At 41.0% G+C, this 20000-nt stretch overlaps 1 protein-coding gene across 1 annotated transcript in view; it reads right to left on the reverse strand.

Moving 5' to 3' along the window:
* myo3a (myosin IIIA) overlaps positions 1-20000 on the reverse strand; it is a 94560-nt gene that overhangs the window by 35740 nt on the left and 38820 nt on the right. The window contains exons 7-14 of the mRNA XM_087788465.1: positions 10604-10669; positions 10377-10532; positions 9453-9488; positions 6147-6243; positions 4616-4732; positions 2880-2984; positions 2730-2813; positions 2459-2661 (exon numbers count right to left, since the gene is read on the reverse strand). Of these exons, the coding sequence (XP_087644591.1) occupies positions 2459-2661; positions 2730-2813; positions 2880-2984; positions 4616-4732; positions 6147-6243; positions 9453-9488; positions 10377-10532; positions 10604-10669 (864 nt within the window). The remainder of the gene's footprint in view (positions 1-2458; positions 2662-2729; positions 2814-2879; positions 2985-4615; positions 4733-6146; positions 6244-9452; positions 9489-10376; positions 10533-10603; positions 10670-20000) is intronic.

Below are 20000 nucleotides of genomic sequence, written 5' to 3' on the forward strand. Positions count from 1 at the left end.
GATCTAGTCAAACATTAGTGATCCAGTGAAGTAATACTAACTTCTGATCTAGTCAAACACTAGTGATCCAGTGAAGTAACACTAACTTATGATCTAGTCAAACACTAGTGATCCAGTGAAGTAATACTAACTTATGCTCTAGTCAAACACTAGTGATCCAGTGAAGTAATACTAACTTATGATCTAGTCAAACACTAGTGATCCAGTGAAGTAATACTAACTTCTGATCTAGTCAAACACTAGTGATCCAGTGAAGTAATACTAACTTATGATCTAGTCAAACACTAGTGATCCAGTGAAGTAATAGTAACTTCTGATCTAGTCAAACACTAGTGATCCAGTGAAGTAATACTAACTTATGATCTAGTCAAACACTAGTGATCCAGTGAAGTAATAGTAACTTCTGATCTAGTCAAACACTAGTGATCCAGTGAAGTAATACTAACTTATGATCTAGTCAAACACTAGTGATCCAGTGAAGTAATAGTAACTTCTGATCTAGTCAAACACTAGTGATCCAGTGAAGTAATACTAACTTATGATCTAGTCAAACACTAGTGATCCAGTGAAGTAATACTAACTTATGATCTAGTCAAACACTAGTGATCCAGTGAAGTAATACTAACTTATGATCTAGTCAAACACTAGTGATCCAGTGAAGTAATACTAACTTATGATCTAGTCAAACATTAGTGATCCAGTGAAGTAATACTAACTTCTGATCTAGTCAAACACTAGTGATCCAGTGAAGTAACACTAACTTATGATCTAGTCAAACACTAGTGATCCAGTGAAGTAATACTAACTTATGCTCTAGTCAAACACTAGTGATCCAGTGAAGTAATACTAACTTATGATCTAGTCAAACACTAGTGATCCAGTGAAGTAATACTAACTTCTGATCTAGTCAAACACTAGTGATCCAGTGAAGTAATACTAACTTATGATCTAGTCAAACACTAGTGATCCAGTGAAGTAATAGTAACTTCTGATCTAGTCAAACACTAGTGATCCAGTGAAGTAATACTAACTTATGATCTAGTCAAACACTAGTGATCCAGTGAAGTAATAGTAACTTCTGATCTAGTCAAACACTAGTGATCCAGTGAAGTAATACTAACTTATGATCTAGTCAAACACTAGTGATCCAGTGAAGTAATAGTAACTTCTGATCTAGTCAAACACTAGTGATCCAGTGAAGTAATACTAACTTATGATCTAGTCAAACACTAGTGATCCAGTGAAGTAATACTAACTTATGATCTAGTCAAACACTAGTGATCCAGTGAAGTAATACTAACTTATGATCTAGTCAAACACTAGTGATCCAGTCACTCGTCTCTTTCAACCTCCTTTGTTAAAGCAACATATTGTAAGAACTTTTCATCTCGTCTCAGTTGTTTTCTTATAAGATTGTAAACCTGTCCGTCTTCACCGTATGCTAACGAGCTAAGTTGTTAGTGTCATTTATAAAGTGTTATAAACAAGTGTAAACCTGTCCGTCTTCACCGTATGCTAACGGGCTAAGTTGTTAGCGTCATTTATAAAGTGTTATAAACAAGTGTAAACCTGTCCGTCTTCAGTGTATGCTAACGAGCTAAGTTGTTAGCGTCATTTATAAAGTGTTATGAACAAGTGTAAACCTGTCTGTCTTCACCGTATGCTAACGAGCTAAGTTGTTAGCGTCATTTATAAAGTGTTATAAACAAGTGTAAACCTGTCTGTCTTCACCGTATGCTAACGAGCTAAATTGTTAGCGTCATTTATAAAGTGTTATGAACAAGTGTAAACCTGTCTGTCTTCACCGTATGCTAACGAGCTAAATTGTTAGCGTCATTTATAAAGTGTTATAAACAAGTGTAAACCTGTCTGTCTTCACCGTATGCTAACGAGCTAAATTGTTAGCGTCATTTATAAAGTGTTATAAACAAGTGTAAACCTGTCTGTCTTCACCGTATGCTAACGAGCTAAGTTGTTAGCGTCATTTATAAAGTGTTATGTGTGCGTGTACAAGGAGGTGGATTTATTATTGATTTGGTGATATCACGACGCGCCGGCGGCTCCTCTCTGATGTCGCTCAGTGTCGTGGGAAACCGATGCAAGTCTCACGACACTGAGCGTTATAAGAGATAATAAACGAAAGGGAAATATCGCATCGTTTTCCTTCTCTAAACCCCCCGGACCTCCACTACAGTACTAGCGCGTGCACGTGGCAAAATTCTTGGGTGAAAGAAAAAAATATCTCATTAATATCGATATTGCAATTCATGACCCCAATATCGAATATCGCACTTATTTCCGATATCGTGCAGCCCTAGAAACCATTACAGGATTGTAACCACTGAAAGACAAAAAAACTTGTATTTTATTATTGATTAATACTGTCTGACTGGTGTTTTATATTGAAGAAATATTCCTCTGAAGTAACACTATCACACGGTTGTGTATTTGTACTCACACAGCCTGGTGGATGACCCGGGACTTCTCCAGCAGGTACTCCGATATCTGCGCCCCCACCACGCTGCCCCCGCAGGTGAACTTCATCTCCAGGTACTTGCCGAAGCGGCTGGAGTTGTCGTTGATGGCGGTGCCGGCGTTCCCGAAGGCTTCCACCAGACTGTTGACCAGCAGGATCTTCTCCTGCAGGGTCTGGTTGTTGGCCTGTTGGAGCAGGTTTGGACCAGATCTTTATTTAAAACCAGGGTCGTTTCCACGAGTCCCGGACCGACCTTCCCGAGGAGCGTCAGCTGCTGCACCAACAGGTGAGCGCTCTCCGTCTTCCCGGCTCCGCTCTCGCCACTGATCACGATGCACTGAGGAACCAGAACCTTCCACTCAGGACTTTGAGAAGATACCAGAAGTTACCAAAGGAAACGTACCTGATCGGAATTATACGACACCATGGAACGGTATGCGATGTCAGCCACGGCGAAGATATGAGGAGGGTTAGCTGTTCGCTTCGCTCCGATGTACAGGCGAGCATACTGGAGGAGGAGGAGGAGGAGGAGGAGGAGGAGGAGGAGGAGGAGGAGGAGGAGGAGGAGGAGGAGGAGGAGAAGGGGAAGGGGAAGGAGAAGGAGAAGGAGAAGGAGAAGGAAGAGGAAGAGGAGGAGGAGGAGGAGGAGGAGGAGGAGGAGGGGGAAGAGGAGGAGGAGGAAGAGGAGGAGGAGGAGGAGGAAGAGGAGAAGGAGAAGGGGAAGGGGAAGGGGAAGGAGAAGGAGAAGGAGAAGGAGAAGGAGAAGGAGAAGGAGAAGGAGAAGGAGAAGGAGAAGGAAGAGGAAGAGGAAGAGGAGGAGGAGAAGGAGGAGGAGGAAGAGGAGGAGGAGGAGGGGGAGGAGGAGGAGGAAGAGGAGGAGGAGGAGGAGGAGGAGGAGGAAGAGGAGGAGGAGGAAGAGGAGGAGGAGGAGGAGGAGGGGAAGGGGAAGGGGAAGGGGAAGGGGAAGGGGAAGGGGAAGGGAAGGAGGAGGAGGAAGAGGAAGAGGAAGAGGAAGAGGAAGAGGAAGAGGAAGAGGAAGAGGAAGAGGAAGAGGAATTGGAGAAGGAGAAGGAGAAGGAGGAGGAGGAGGAGGAGGAGGAGGAGGAGGAGGAGGAGAAGGAGAAGGAGAAGGAGAAGGAGGAGAATTAAGTGGTAGAAGAAGAAGTAAATGAAGAAAACGTAAAGGAGAAGAAGAAGAATTTTTATTTGTATTGTTATTCTGTGGTTTTATTTTTTTTTGTGTAAATGTGTTTTTATCTTGTGTTTGTTTGTTCTCACCTCCAGGTTTAGTTTTCTTATAGTATTTGATTATCATACAAATATTCTCATTGATCAAACACACACTCTACACACACACACCCTCTCTAAACACACACACTCTCTACACACATACACCTGCGGGGTGTAGATGTTCATCTCAAACACACACTCTCTACACACACACTCTACACACACACACACTCTCTACACACACACACTCTCTCTACACACACACTCTCTCTACACACACACACTCTCTCCTCACACACACACTCTCTCTACACACACACTCTCTCTACACACACACACTCTCTCTACACACACACACTCTCTACACACACACTCTCTCTACACACACACTCTCTCTACACACACACTCTCTCTACACACACACACTCTCTCCTCACACACACACATCTCTACACACACACACACTCTCTACACACACACTCTCTCTACACACACACTCTCTCTACACACACACACTCTCTACACACACACACACTCTCTACACACACACACTCTCTCTACACACACACACTCTCTCCTCACACACACACTCTCTACACACACACACTCTCTCTACACACACACACTCTCTACACACACACTCTCTCCTCACACACACACACCTCTACACACACACTCTCTCCTCACACACACACACCTCTACACACACACTCTCTCTACACACACACACTCTCTCCTCACACACACACACCTCTACACACACACTCTCTCCTCACACACACACACTCTCTACACACACACTCTCTCCTCACACACACACACCTCTACACACACACTCTCTCTACACACACACACTCTCTCCTCACACACACACACCTCTACACACACACTCTCTCCTCACACACACACCTGCGGGGTGTAGATGTCCATCTGATGGAAGGGGTTGACGGCGAGGAGGATGTCGCCCACGTACGTGTAGATCTGATCCCTGGCGTAACGGTTCTGCAGCTGCTCCGTCACCGTGTTCTGAAACACAGCAGAATAACGACAGGCAGTGACCACTCCTCACGGTTCACGTGATGTTTTTTGTGTGGAAACAACAAACAACAACAACATGAGTGATGGAGTAAATATCCGCTGCAGTCGCGAGCGTCTCGGGGTGTCAGAGCGTGATGGACGACAGCGAACGAGATTTAACGTCGTTCAAACAGAAACTGAATCTTCTGGAGACGCCAACGTTATCTCGCAAGAACAGCTTTCATACATAAAACATGACTTTGGGAGGTTTTTCTTTCTTTCGAGTAAAAAATACTGCAAGAAACGACACACTGTGTTAAATATCTGGGATTAAAAGTTGATACATTTAACTTCATTTAGAAAAATAAACATATAAATGAAGGAAAGTGTTGTCATGACATGATCTGGATCTTATAATCCATGTGTTTGTGTCGTTTACACTATTGTAACAGTTTATTTAGTGTCTAAACAAGAAGGATCTTCTCGCCTGCAGTTCATACTAAACTCTGAGAATTCTGAGCCGCTCTAGTAGAAGAACTCACATTTCTCCTTCAAACTCTTCACTGGCTGCCAGTTTCTTTCAGGATCATTTTAAAATTCTGGTTCTTACTTTCAAATCTATTCATGGTCAGACCTTCATGATCTGATCCAGACTTACACCCCAGCTCGGGCTCTGAGGTCTGTGGATCAGAATCTACTGATGGTTCCTGAACACTCTTAAAATAATAAACCTGTTGTAAAATGAAGATTTTCTGCTGAAATATGTAATGTATTGTGTTTAAGTGTTCACTCATAATTTGATCATTTCAATTCAAGTTGTGTGTTTTTCATTTGAAACAAATAATAAGTGAATATTAAAAAAAAGAACAATTAGCCTTTTTTTTTAAAACATGATCTCCCAGCATGCAATGCAGATTAGGTTAACAAAATAAAAGTTATGTGAACTGTTGACCTGAATGGTCAAGGCTTTGTTTTACCAAATGTTTAACAATGAATTTAAAAGGCTGCAAATGGAAAGATTTATTTTTGAAACATTGTTATTAAAATATGAAACTCTATTTTTTTCTTAAATGTAAATATATATGATGTAAAAATATTCATAGTCTTCTAAAATCATTATTAACATGGTTAACGTTTCATCTTGGATTTAAAAGGCTACAAATTAAAATATATATATATATATATATATATATATATATATATATATATATATATATATATATATATATATATATATATATATATATATATTTTTTGAAAATCGATTATCAAAATTCATTCATTTTGGATATTTTTTTAAACTCAATTATTTAAAACAACGTTTAAAAATATGAATGAAAAAAGGGTTATACTGAAGAGACGAGCAGCTGCTCTGTATGTAAACCTGTGGAATATTCAAATATGGATCATGGGACCGTCTTACCTCATCCAGGACCTCCAGCGTGGCGAGATCTTCCACCTCATCTGGATCCATCAGAGTCTTCAAGTGGTTCCCCTTCTTGGTGTGGATCCGTTCATGCCTTCGATTGCGAGGAAAACACGGTCGTCAGTGAGTTTACGTGACGTGTTGAATAAAGTGATGACGTAACGACCGGTGGTTCTGATTCTATTACGAGCCCGATGGAGAAATATCTTGACCGGACTCGTCTGGACCGAGAGTCTCCAGAAAAAGTTGAAAGGTGATAAAAGTTTAATGTTGAAAACAAATGGAAGCACATTCAAGTAGAGATAACGGAGGATCGTCATTATTATTATGAGTATTTGCCGTACAACAACAACAACAACAACAACAACAACAACAACAACAACAACAACAACAACAGTACAGCAACAACAACAACAGTACAGCAACAACAACAACAACAGTACAGCAACAACAACAACAACAACAGTACAACAACAACAACAGTACAACAACAACAACAATACAACAACAACAACAGTACAACAACAGCAGTACAGCAACAACAACAATACAACAAGAGTACAATAACAACAACAACAACAGTACAACAACAGTACAGCAACAACAACAACAACAATACAACAACAACAACAACAACAATACAACAAGAGTACAATAACAACAACAACAGCAGTACAACAACAGTCGGGTAGACGGAGCTCGTAAGCCCTGGAAGGCAGTCCGTCTAGGGCAGGGGTGGCCAACCCGGTCCTCAAAGAGCCGCAGTGGGTGCAGGTTTTTCTTCCAACCAATCAAGAGGACACCTTTTGACCAATCAGGTGTCTTAGGAATGTAATCAGTTGATTGTCAGTCTGGTGTTGCTTGTTTCAGCTGAAACCTCATTGGTTAAAATGTGCATGCTGGATCGGTTGGAATAAAACCTGCAGCCACTGCGGCTCTTTGAAGACCGGGTTGGCCACCCCTGGTCTAGGGGAAGGAAAACCCTGATTTCAAGCCACCTGCTGGTCTTGGTTTTGCCTGTCTAGGCTCAGGCTCAGGGAGTAAACCTGACTGATTCCAGAGGGAGAGACCCGTAGGCAGTCGCTGGTGTGGACTACTCCATGGCCACCGCCTGGCATCTCCTCTCAACGACTCTAACGACTCTAACGTATTGACTTTGTCTCTCCTTCGGACGGTGGTCCTAGAGTGGAGTGGGGAGTGGTGCACTATGGGCAAGGCACCGCTCCCTGGCATTCCCCGGCACAGCCGAGGTCTCAGCGGGAACCGGCAGTTAGCATTTATACGTTTTTCCAAAATGGCAAAGCCAGCGGCAGCTTTAGACGGTGGCAGCGGTTGTTTAACTGCACTGGATGCGACTCCGCCAAAAAGCCTGGCAGCCTCAGGCCAGCAAGGTGTGGACCCACCTTTGTCGGTCCGCCTCACAGGGTGCATGAGGACCAAAAGTCAAATGACAGATGTGAAACTGTACCTGCCACCAATAACAGAAATACAGTGCCCTGGCAAGGTGGTGTCAGTAGAATGGACGACAAAACTCTCCATTGGGAGCCGCTCTAGGGGGAGCTGAGGTCCAAGGATATATGCAAAGATTTCTCCATCTACAAAGACAACTGGGAAGTAGATGAAGAGCAGCAGTGCACACCGGTGTGGAACTGTACAGGGCTGCCCGTGAGAGGCGAGTCCTAGGAAGAGGAGAACAACTGAGGAGATGAATGCCGGGGAAGTGTTTGACTGTGCATTCTGCGGTAGAGCTTGACGAGCAAAAATAGGCCTCTTGAGTCATGAGAGGCTCTTACAAACCAGGACTAGATAAGTAGCTGAAGCAGAGTGACTGGCACGAAACTGTCGACCGAGACATAGACGAGGGAGTAGCAGCAGTAGTAGTGGGAGTAGTAGTAGCAGTAGCAGTAGCAGTAGTAGTAGCAGTAGTAGTAGCAGTAGCAGTAGCAGTAGTAGTAGCAGTAGCAGTAGTAGCAGCAGTAGTAGTGGGATTAGTAGTAGCAGTAGTAGTAGCAGTAGTAGTAGCAGTAGCAGTAGCAGTAGCAGTAGCAGTAGCAGTAGCAGTAGCAGTAGCAGTAGCAGTAGCAGTAGCAGTAGTAGTAGCAGTAGCAGTAGTAGTAGCAGTAGCAGTAGCAGTAGCAGTAGCAGTAGCAGTAGCAGTAGCAGTAGCAGTAGTAGTAGCAGTAGCAGTAGCAGTAGCAGTAGCAGTAGTAGTAGCAGTAGCAGTAGCAGTAGTAGCAGTAGTAGTAGCAGTAGCAGTAGCAGTAGCAGTAGCAGTAGCAGTAGTAGTAGCAGTAGCAGTAGTAGTAGCAGTAGCAGTAGCAGTAGCAGTAGCAGTAGCAGTAGTAGTAGCAGTAGCAGTAGTAGCAGTAGTAGTAGCAGTAGCAGTAGCAGTAGCAGTAGCAGTAGTAGTAGCAGTAGCAGTAGCAGTAGCAGTAGTAGCAGTAGTAGCAGTAGTAGTAGCAGTAGCAGTAGCAGTTAGTAATTAGTATTTATAGAGCGCTTTTCAAGACCAGGGTCACAAAGTGCTTGAACAATCAAAAAATTAAAGCATTGATAGCAGAAGCATCAGTAGCAGTAGAAGTAGTAGTAGCATTAGTAGCAGTAGTAGTAGTAGCAAATATCAATAGAAGTAGCAGTAGTATTGGTAGCAGTAGTAGTAGTAGTTTAACGATAATCTTTCATATTTAATTAAATAATCATTGCCTCTCTTTTGAATCCACGTGCTCAGATATTCTTTCAGGTCAAACCTACACTCGCACTGAGAAAGACAAAACAATCTGTAGATGATGCCAGCAAGTCAAGGACAAGGCCAGACATCTGCGTAAGTCAACTGATAAACAGATTATCTCTAGATGATCAAACTAACTTTCCACAACCAACACATCTTAGAAGACAAGTGTTTGGAGTATCTGACCAATCATACATGCACAAGTGACTCGAGGTGTTTACCTGAACATTCAAACTATAAAAGATCACCGCTTTAGTTAAAACTTTGCACTTGACACTAAAAGACGTATCTGAGATAGCTTTCTGCTTTGCTAAGCTTTGAGACTAGGGAGGGGTCGCTTCAGAGAACAAAACTCCAACACTAACTTTCCAGAGGGAGAGACACTAACAACAAGGTTCTACTCAAGGCTATTGATAAAACCTACAAATACTTTTATGCAGGTGACATGTCTTAAATGTTTTAAACATGTTCGTGAAACACAAACACATGTACTTGACAATAATACGTGTACGAGCACGACTACCACAAGACGACAAAAGCACCTTCTAGTAATGCTAGTGAGACGTGAACGTTACCTGTCAGTATTGTCTGTGCTTCTGTTCCCGTGATGGCTTTAGGGACAGAAATGGAATTCAGGGTTTTACAGCCAAACTTTGGGATTGAGGCCAAATCCCGGGGGGGCAGTTTGGATATGGGGGCTTGGGGGGCGGGGCAGGAATTGGGAAGTTTCCCGCGAGAAGGTCATTTGGATTCAGCTGCTGAAGTTAAGCTTAGGTTTGGACGTTAAAGCCACTGACGCTGTGCAGCACCAGGACTGAAGCTAACAGACGCCAGGATCACACTGTGAACATCTGTCACCTCCTGTGATGAATACATTTCCTGCTGAACAGATTGAAGTTGCACAACCTTCCATCTTCCCCTGATTATGATGCAGCACTGGTGTCGTGGGGGCAGCCATCAGAGCAAAAGAGGTCCAGACCTTGTATTGTTCCTGGGTCTGTCCTGAGGACTCTACCCTATGGAAGTATATCAGTGCCTTTAAGATAGTGAATGAATTTACTATTTAAATGCTTATCTTTTGTTTACACATATTATTATATTATTTATAAAAAATTGAAATACAATACAATTTTTTGTTTAATTCCATCTTTCAAAATAAAATATATTAAATATTTCAATATATATAAATATTTCAATTATGATTAAAAAATGAAACTTTCAAAATGTATCCCTTGTGTTATCTCAGGGTCGAACCAGGGAGGTTGCTGACCTTGACCCAGAGACAACACAAGGGTTAAAATGTTAAATAAATAATTCAATGTTCTGACGGAAGTGATGTGTCAGCGTCGCTTTGTTCCTCAGTCCAGGTTCAATTCCTGGTTATTGAGCAATCAGGACCTTTATTGAGCTGAAGATCCTACGATTAGAGTTTCCATTTAACTCAAGATGGTCTTGAACAGAAGCAGGGTCAGAGGTCAGAGGTCGGAGGTCGAGTCTACCTGGTCTTCTCAATGACACCGACTTGCTGGTTGAGGTCGATGAGTTCGATCAGTTGCTTCTGCAGGACCTTCTCTCGCCCGACGATCTGCTTGATGAACTCATGCTGCAGGAGGTCGAGCACGTTGGGTCGCAGCTCGAAGTCCTTGATCAGACACCTGAGGAGCAGCGAGGGTGAGGAGCAGCGAGGGTGAGGAGGTGACCTCTGAGAAGAAGACCAGACACTCACTTGCAGATGAAGTCGTTGAAGAGCTCCGACCACAGCTCGGGCTGGTGCAGGGTGGGCGGCGGGTTCCTGCGGCAGATTAATGGAAAGATAAGAAGAACACGAGCAGGAGACGCGATGGAGTGAAACCTCCACACGTTCATCATCCCAGACGTCCACGAGTGCTTCAGAGGGAACGACAAACACTAGTGATCCAGTGAAGTAATACTAACTTATGATCTAGTCAAACACTAGTGATCCAGTGAAGTAATACTAACTTATGATCTAGTCAAACACTAGTGATCCAGTGAAGTAATACTAACTTATGATCTAGTCAAACACTAGTGATCCAGTGAAGTAATACTAACTTATGATCTAGTCAAACACTAGTGATCCAGTGAAGTAATACTAACTTATGATCTAGTCAAACACTAGTGATCCAGTGAAGTAATACTAACTTATGATCTAGTCAAACACTAGTGATCCAGTGAAGTAATACTAACTTATGATCTAGTCAAACACTAGTGATCCAGTGAAGTAATACTAACTTATGATCTAGTCAAACACTAGTGATCCAGTGAAGTAATACTAACTTATGATCTAGTCAAACACTAGTGATCCAGTGAAGTAATACTAACTTATGATCTAGTCAAACACTAGTGATCCAGTGAAGTAATACTAACTTATGATCTAGTCAAACACTAGTGATCCAGTGAAGTAATACTAACTTATGATCTAGTCAAACACTAGTGATCCAGTGAAGTAATACTAACTTATGATCTAGTCAAACACTAGTGATCCAGTGAAGTAATACTAACTTATGATCTAGTCAAACACTAGTGATCCAGTGAAGTAATACTAACTTCTGATCTAGTCAAACACTAGTGATCCAGTGAAGTAATACTAACTTCTGATCTAGTCAAACACTAGTGATCCAGTGAAGTAATACTAACTTATGATCTAGTCAAACACTAGTGATCCAGTGAAGTAATACTAACTTATGATCTAGTCAAACACTAGTGATCCAGTGAAGTAATACTAACTTATGATCTAGTCAAACACTAGTGATCCAGTGAAGTAATACTAACTTATGATCTAGTCAAACACTAGTGATCCAGTGAAGTAATACTAACTTATGATCTAGTCAAACACTAGTGATCCAGTGAAGTAATACTAACTTATGATCTAGTCAAACACTAGTGATCCAGTGAAGTTATACTAACTTATGATCTAGTCAAACACTAGTGATCCAGTGAAGTAATACTAACTTATGATCTAGTCAAACACTAGTGATCCAGTGAAGTAATACTAACTTATGATCTAGTCAAACACTAGTGATCCAGTGAAGTAATACTAACTTATGATCTAGTCAAACACTAGTGATCCAGTGTAGTAATACTAACTTATGATCTAGTCAAACACTAGTGATCCAGTGTAGTAATACTAACTCATGATCTAGTCAAACACTAGTGATCCAGTGAAGTAATACTAACTCATGATCTAGTCAAACACTAGTGATCCAGTGAAGTAATACTAACTTATGATCTAGTCAAACACTAGTGATCCAGTGAAGTAATACTAACTTCTGATCTAGTCAAACACTAGTGATCCAGTGAAGTAATACTAACTTCTGATCTAGTCAAACACTAGTGATCCAGTGAAGTAATACTAACTTATGATCTAGTCAAACACTAGTGATCCAGTGAAGTAATACTAACTTATGATCTAGTCAAACACTAGTGATCCAGTGAAGTAATACTAACTTCTGATCTAGTCAAACACTAGTGATCCAGTGAAGTAATACTAACTTCTGATCTAGTCAAACACTAGTGATCCAGTGAAGTAATACTAACTTATGATCTAGTCAAACACTAGTGATCCAGTGAAGTAATACTAACTTATGATCTAGTCAAACACTAGTGATCCAGTGAAGTAATACTAACTTCTGATCTAGTCAAACACTAGTGATCCAGTGAAGTAATACTAACTTATGATCTAGTCAAACACTAGTGATCCAGTGAAGTAATACTAACTTATGATCTAGTCAAACACTAGTGATCCAGTGAAGTAATACTAACTTATGATCTAGTCAAACACTAGTGATCCAGTGAAGTAATACTAACTTATGATCTAGTCAAACACTAGTGATCCAGTGAAGTAATACTAACTTATGATCTAGTCAAACACTAGTGATCCAGTGAAGTAATACTAACTTATGATCTAGTCAAACACTAGTGATCCAGTGAAGTAATACTAACTTATGATCTAGTCAAACACTAGTGATCCAGTGAAGTAATACTAACTTATGATCTAGTCAAACACTAGTGATCCAGTGAAGTAATACTAACTTATGATCTAGTCAAACACTAGTGATCCAGTGAAGTAATACTAACTTATGATCTAGTCAAACACTAGTGATCCAGTGAAGTAATACTAACTTATGATCTAGTCAAACACTAGTGATCCAGTGAAGTAATACTAACTTATGATCTAGTCAAACACTAGTGATCCAGTGAAGTAATACTAACTTATGATCTAGTCAAACACTAGTGATCCAGTGAAGTAATACTAACTTATGATCTAGTCAAACACTAGTGATCCAGTGAAGTAATACTAACTTCTGATCTAGTCAAACACTAGTGATCCAGTGAAGTAATACTAACTTATGATCTAGTCAAACACTAGTGATCCAGTGAAGTAATACTAACTTATGATCTAGTCAAACACTAGTGATCCAGTGAAGTAATACTAACTTATGATCTAGTCAAACACTAGTGATCCAGTGAAGTAATACTAACTTATGATCTAGTCAAACACTAGTGATCCAGTGAAGTAATACTAACTTATGATCTAGTCAAACACTAGTGATCCAGTGAAGTAATACTAACTTATGATCTAGTCAAACACTAGTGATCCAGTGAAGTAATACTAACTTATGATCTAGTCAAACACTAGTGATCCAGTGAAGTTATACTAACTTATGATCTAGTCAAACACTAGTGATCCAGTGAAGTAATACTAACTTATGATCTAGTCAAACACTAGTGATCCAGTGAAGTAATACTAACTTATGATCTAGTCAAACACTAGTGATCCAGTGAAGTAATACTAACTTATGATCTAGTCAAACACTAGTGATCCAGTGTAGTAATACTAACTTATGATCTAGTCAAACACTAGTGATCCAGTGTAGTAATACTAACTCATGATCTAGTCAAACACTAGTGATCCAGTGAAGTAATACTAACTCATGATCTAGTCAAACACTAGTGATCCAGTGAAGTAATACTAACTCATGATCTAGTCAAACACTAGTGATCCAGTGAAGTAATACTAACTCATGATCTAGTCAAACACTAGTGATCCAGTGAAGTAATACTAACTTATGATCTAGTCAAACACTAGTGATCCAGTGAAGTAATACTAACTTATGATCTAGTCAAACACTAGTGATCCAGTGAAGTAATACTAACTTATGATCTAGTCAAACACTAGTGATCCAGTGAAGTAATACTAACTTCTGATCTAGTCAAACACTAGTGATCCAGTGAAGTAATACTAACTTCTGATCTAGTCAAACACTAGTGATCCAGTGAAGTAATACTAACTTATGATCTAGTCAAACACTAGTGATCCAGTGAAGTAATACTAACTTCTGATCTAGTCAAACACTAGTGATCCAGTGAAGTAATACTAACTTCTGATCTAGTCAAACACTAGTGATCCAGTGAAGTAATACTAACTTCTGATCTAGTCAAACACTAGTGATCCAGTGAAGTAATACTAACTTCTGATCTAGTCAAACACTAGTGATCCAGTGAAGTAATACTAACTTATGCTCTAGTCAAACACTAGTGATCCAGTGAAGTAATACTAACTTATGATCTAGTCAAACACTAGTGATCCAGTGAAGTAATACTAACTTATGATCTAGTCAAACACTAGTGATCCAGTGAAGTAATACTAACTTCTGATCTAGTCAAACACTAGTGATCCAGTGAAGTAATACTAACTTCTGATCTAGTCAAACACTAGTGATCCAGTGAAGTAATACTAACTTATGATCTAGTCAAACACTAGTGATCCAGTGAAGTAATACTAACTTATGATCTAGTCAAACACTAGTGATCCAGTGAAGTAATACTAACTTCTGATCTAGTCAAACACTAGTGATCCAGTGAAGTAATACTAACTTCTGATCTAGTCAAACACTAGTGATCCAGTGAAGTAATACTAACTTATGATCTAGTCAAACACTAGTGATCCAGTGAAGTAATACTAACTTATGATCTAGTCAAACACTAGTGATCCAGTGAAGTAATACTAACTTCTGATCTAGTCAAACACTAGTGATCCAGTGAAGTAATACTAACTTATGATCTAGTCAAACACTAGTGATCCAGTGAAGTAATACTAACTTATGATCTAGTCAAACACTAGTGATCCAGTGAAGTAATACTAACTTATGATCTAGTCAAACACTAGTGATCCAGTGAAGTAATACTAACTTATGATCTAGTCAAACACTAGTGATCCAGTGAAGTAATACTAACTTATGATCTAGTCAAACACTAGTGATCCAGTGAAGTAATACTAACTTATGATCTAGTCAAACACTAGTGATCCAGTGAAGTAATACTAACTTATGATCTAGACTAACACTAGTGATCCAGTGAAGTAATACTAACTTATGATCTAGTCAAACACTAGTGATCCAGTGAAGTAATACTAACTTATGATCTAGTCAAACACTAGTGATCCAGTGAAGTAATACTAACTTATGATCTAGTCAAACACTAGTGATCCAGTGAAGTAATACTAACTTATGATCTAGTCAAACACTAGTGATCCAGTGAAGTAATACTAACTTATGATCTAGTCAAACACTAGTGATCCAGTGAAGTAATACTAACTTCTGATCTAGTCAAACACTAGTGATCCAGTGAAGTAATACTAACTTCTGATCTAGTCAAACACTAGTGATCCAGTGAAGTAATACTAACTTATGATCTAGTCAAACACTAGTGATCCAGTGAAGTAATACTAACTTATGATCTAGTCAAACACTAGTGATCCAGTGAAGTAATACTAACTTCTGATCTAGTCAAACACTAGTGATCCAGTGAAGTAATACTAACTTCTGATCTAGTCAAACACTAGTGATCCAGTGAAGTAATACTAACTTCTGATCTAGTCAAACACTAGTGATCCAGTGAAGTAATACTAACTTATGATCTAGTCAAACACTAGTGATCCAGTGAAGTAATACTAACTTATGATCTAGTCAAACACTAGTGATCCAGTGAAGTAATACTAACTTATGATCTAGTCAAACACTAGTGATCCAGTGAAGTAATACTAACTTCTGATCTAGTCAAACACTAGTGATCCAGTGAAGTAATACTAACTTATGATCTAGTCAAACACTAGTGATCCAGTGAAGTAATACTAACTTATGATCTAGTCAAACACTAGTGATCCAGTGAAGTAATACTAACTTATGATCTAGTCAAACACTAGTGATCCAGTGAAGTAATACTAACTTCTGATCTAGTCAAACACTAGTGATCCAGTGAAGTAATACTAACTTCTGATCTAGTCAAACACTAGTGATCCAGTGAAGTAATACTAACTTATGATCTAGTCAAACACTAGTGATCCAGTGAAGTAATACTAACTTATGATCTAGTCAAACACTAGTGATCCAGTGAAGTAATACTAACTTCTGATCTAGTCAAACACTAGTGATCCAGTGAAGTAATACTAACTTCTGATCTAGTCAAACACTAGTGATCCAGTGAAGTAATACTAACTTCTGATCTAGTCAAACACTAGTGATCCAGTGAAGTAATACTAACTTATGATCTAGTCAAACACTAGTGATCCAGTGAAGTAATACTAACTTATGATCTAGTCAAACACTAGTGATCCAGTGAAGTAATACTAACTTATGATCTAGTCAAACACTAGTGATCCAGTGAAGTAATACTAACTTCTGATCTAGTCAAACACTAGTGATCCAGTGAAGTAATACTAACTTATGATCTAGTCAAACACTAGTGATCCAGTGAAGTAATACTAACTTCTGATCTAGTCAAACACTAGTGATCCAGTGAAGTAATACTAACTTCTGATCTAGTCAAACACTAGTGATCCAGTGAAGTAATACTAACTTATGATCTAGTCAAACACTAGTGATCCAGTGAAGTAATACTAACTTATGATCTAGTCAAACACTAGTGATCCAGTGAAGTAATACTAACTTAACTTTTTTACACATAGTGTTTGATATACTTTCAAAAATTCAAGAATAAATTCAATATTTTTGCATTTGTAGTCTTTTAAATCCAATATATAAATGTTATAATAGAGTCTCCAGACAAAACCAGACGAGTCAAGAACTACTGGATCAAACTTTCAGCCAATCATGCGACACTCAGACGGTCATGTGATCAAGAAGCGTCAATCCAAGATGGTGGATTCCAAAGAAACAACATTTAATATTGAATTTAAATTATTAATTTAGAACATTAATTCTTGACTTTCTGGAAACTTTATGTGGAAAAATGTTAGTTTATTTTGAAAATATTCGATGTTTTAAATTAAATGATATATATAAAAAAACAAATGCAACTTTTAAATATATAATTGAAATATTTAAATAAAAACACTTCAAGGTTCAAAAAACATTTCTTCCTCATATTTTCAATCCTGACACCTTAGATCTCAGGAGTCACTCGATGAGTCGAGTCACAGGAACTGATCAGTTTCATCCTGAAGAGACAAGTTTCTAATGAACATGTTTATCCCTGGAGGACGTCGACACACACACACACACACACACACACACACACACACACACACATGCACACACACACACACACACACACACACACATACACACACACACACACACACACACACACACACATACACACACACACACACACACACACACACACACACACACACACACACACACACACACACACACACACACACACACACACACACACACACATACACACACACACACACACACACACACACACACACATACACACATATATACACACACACACACACACACACACACACACACACACACACACACCCACACACACACACATACACACACACACACACACACACACACACATACACATACACACACACACACACACACACACACACATACACACACACACACATACACACACACATACACACACACACTTCTTCACTTCTGGCAGTCCATCGATAACGATGATGACGTTGCTCCAATTTTAATGAATAGACATTTATTGGGTTGTGTTGCGGCGGTGCATAGCCATGTGACTGTGCAGGCCGATGCGGGATCCGCAGGTTTTGCCACAGGAGGGACAGAGGTACGTAGCACTGGAGGGTGTGGGCCCTGTAGCAGGCTGATGCCTCAGTGCACGTCGCCGTATCCTCCTCTCTGTGGCTTGCTCCTGAAGGTGAGCAGTTCCCTGGTGGCAGGAGGAACTCCAGGTATAGCGATCAGCAGCCAGGGACTCTAGTGCTGCAGGTGAAATTTTGCACTGCTTCAGGAGGGTTTTAAGATGGTCCTTGAACCGCTTTTTTGGACCACCAGCAGATCTCTGGCCGTCCAGAAGTTGGCCGTAGAGGATTTGCCTGGGCAGGCGGTGGGCAGGCATACGGATCACATGCCCAACCCAGCGCAGGTGTTTCTTTGCAAGGAGCACGGCGATGGTAGGTGTGTTGGTCCGTTCAAGAATATCAGCATGTGGCACCCTGTCTTCCCAGGACACACCCAGGATCCTTTGAAGGCAGCGGATGTGGAAGGCCTCTAGTGTTTTTATGTGCCTCTGGTAGGGTGTCCAGGTTTCCGACCCGTACAGCAGTGTAGAGAGGCAGACCGCCTTGTACACAGCTGCTTTGGTGGAGCTGGTGAGGTTCCTGTTGTGGAATACCCTGGATCTAAGCCTGCCAAAGGCAGCGGAGGCCAGACCGACTCGGACCTGGATGTCATCATCAATGTTGCAGGAAGGGGACAGAATGCTGCCTAGGTAGGTGAAGTGAGGGACGATGGCAAGGGGATGACCATCGAGGGTGAAGGTACGCGCATGTGTTTGGTGGGTGAACTCCTGGACAACTATCTGTGTTTTCCTGATGTTGATTTGGAGACCAATGGCGCTGTAGATGGATGCGACCACGTTTAACGCACGCTGTAGGGATTCTGGTGAGTGGGCAAGGAGAGCACAGTCATCTGCATACTGTAGCTCTAAGATGTGTTGGTTGGTGGTTTTGGTGAAGGCTTGAAGGCGCCGAATATTGAAGAGGTTGCCATCCAGTCTGTACTGTATCTGTACCCCATCTGCTGGGTCCAGGAGTTTGTGAGAGAGGATGGTGACGGTGGAGAGGAAAATGTTGAAGATGGTAGGGGCTAGGACACACCCTTGCTTAACCCCTACATCCACACTGAAGAAGGGAGACTGCTGGCCACCAACACTCACACAGGCTTGCATTCCATCATGGAACTGCCGCAAGATGTTCCTGAACTTTGGTGGAACCCCCAGCTTCCCCAGCACATCCCAGAGCAGTTCCCGGTTTACTGTGTCGAAGGCCTTGGACAGATCAATGAAAGCTAGGTACAGGTCCTTGCATTGTTCTCTGCATTTTTCCTGTACCTGTCTAGCAACAAAGATCATGTCAGTGGTGCTGCGCTGTTGCCTAAAACCACACTGGGATTCGGGCAGGATGTTATCAGTAGCATGAGATGCTAGTCGAAGGAGCATCACCCGTGCTAGCACCTTTCCGGCAACCGATAGGAGGGAAATGCCCCTGCTATTACCGCAGTCTGCTTTGTCACCTTTGCGCTTAAAGATTGTGATGATGTTGGCATCCTTCCAATCTTGCGGGATGACTTCAGATGACCAGATGGTACTGATCAGTTGGTGTAGTCTGCGCGTGAGCAGGTATCCGCCATGCTTCAGTATTTCTGCCGGGATTCCATCAAGCCCCGGGCTCTTATTGTTCTTCAGGCCAGCGATGGCTTTTCGTACTTCAGCAAAGCTGGGGGAGGAATCCAGATCTGTGACGGTTGGGAGGCATGGGAGGTCAGCAAGTGTGTCCATCCTAGTTGGATATGAGGTGTTCAGCAGGGTGTTGAAGTGCTCAGCCCATCTGTCCAGGATCTGTTGTTTGTCCTTGTACAGGATGGTACCATCTTTTGATCTGACCGGAGATATGTTTTTCCTCTGTGGGCCATAGATGACCTTGATGGCGTCATAGAAAGCATGGGAGTTGTTAGTGTCCGCGTGATGCTGGATCTCATGTGCTTTCTTTGTCCACCAGTCATTCTCCATGGCTCTGAGGGTGCGCTGGGTTTCTGTCCGAATGTTGGTGAAGTGGGCCTTCAGCGACGTGGATTTGGGGT

The sequence above is a fragment of the Callionymus lyra genome, chromosome 4 (genome assembly GCF_982586985.1).
Source record: "Callionymus lyra chromosome 4, fCalLyr1.hap1.1, whole genome shotgun sequence".
NCBI classification, from domain to species: domain Eukaryota; kingdom Metazoa; phylum Chordata; class Actinopteri; order Syngnathiformes; family Callionymidae; genus Callionymus; species Callionymus lyra.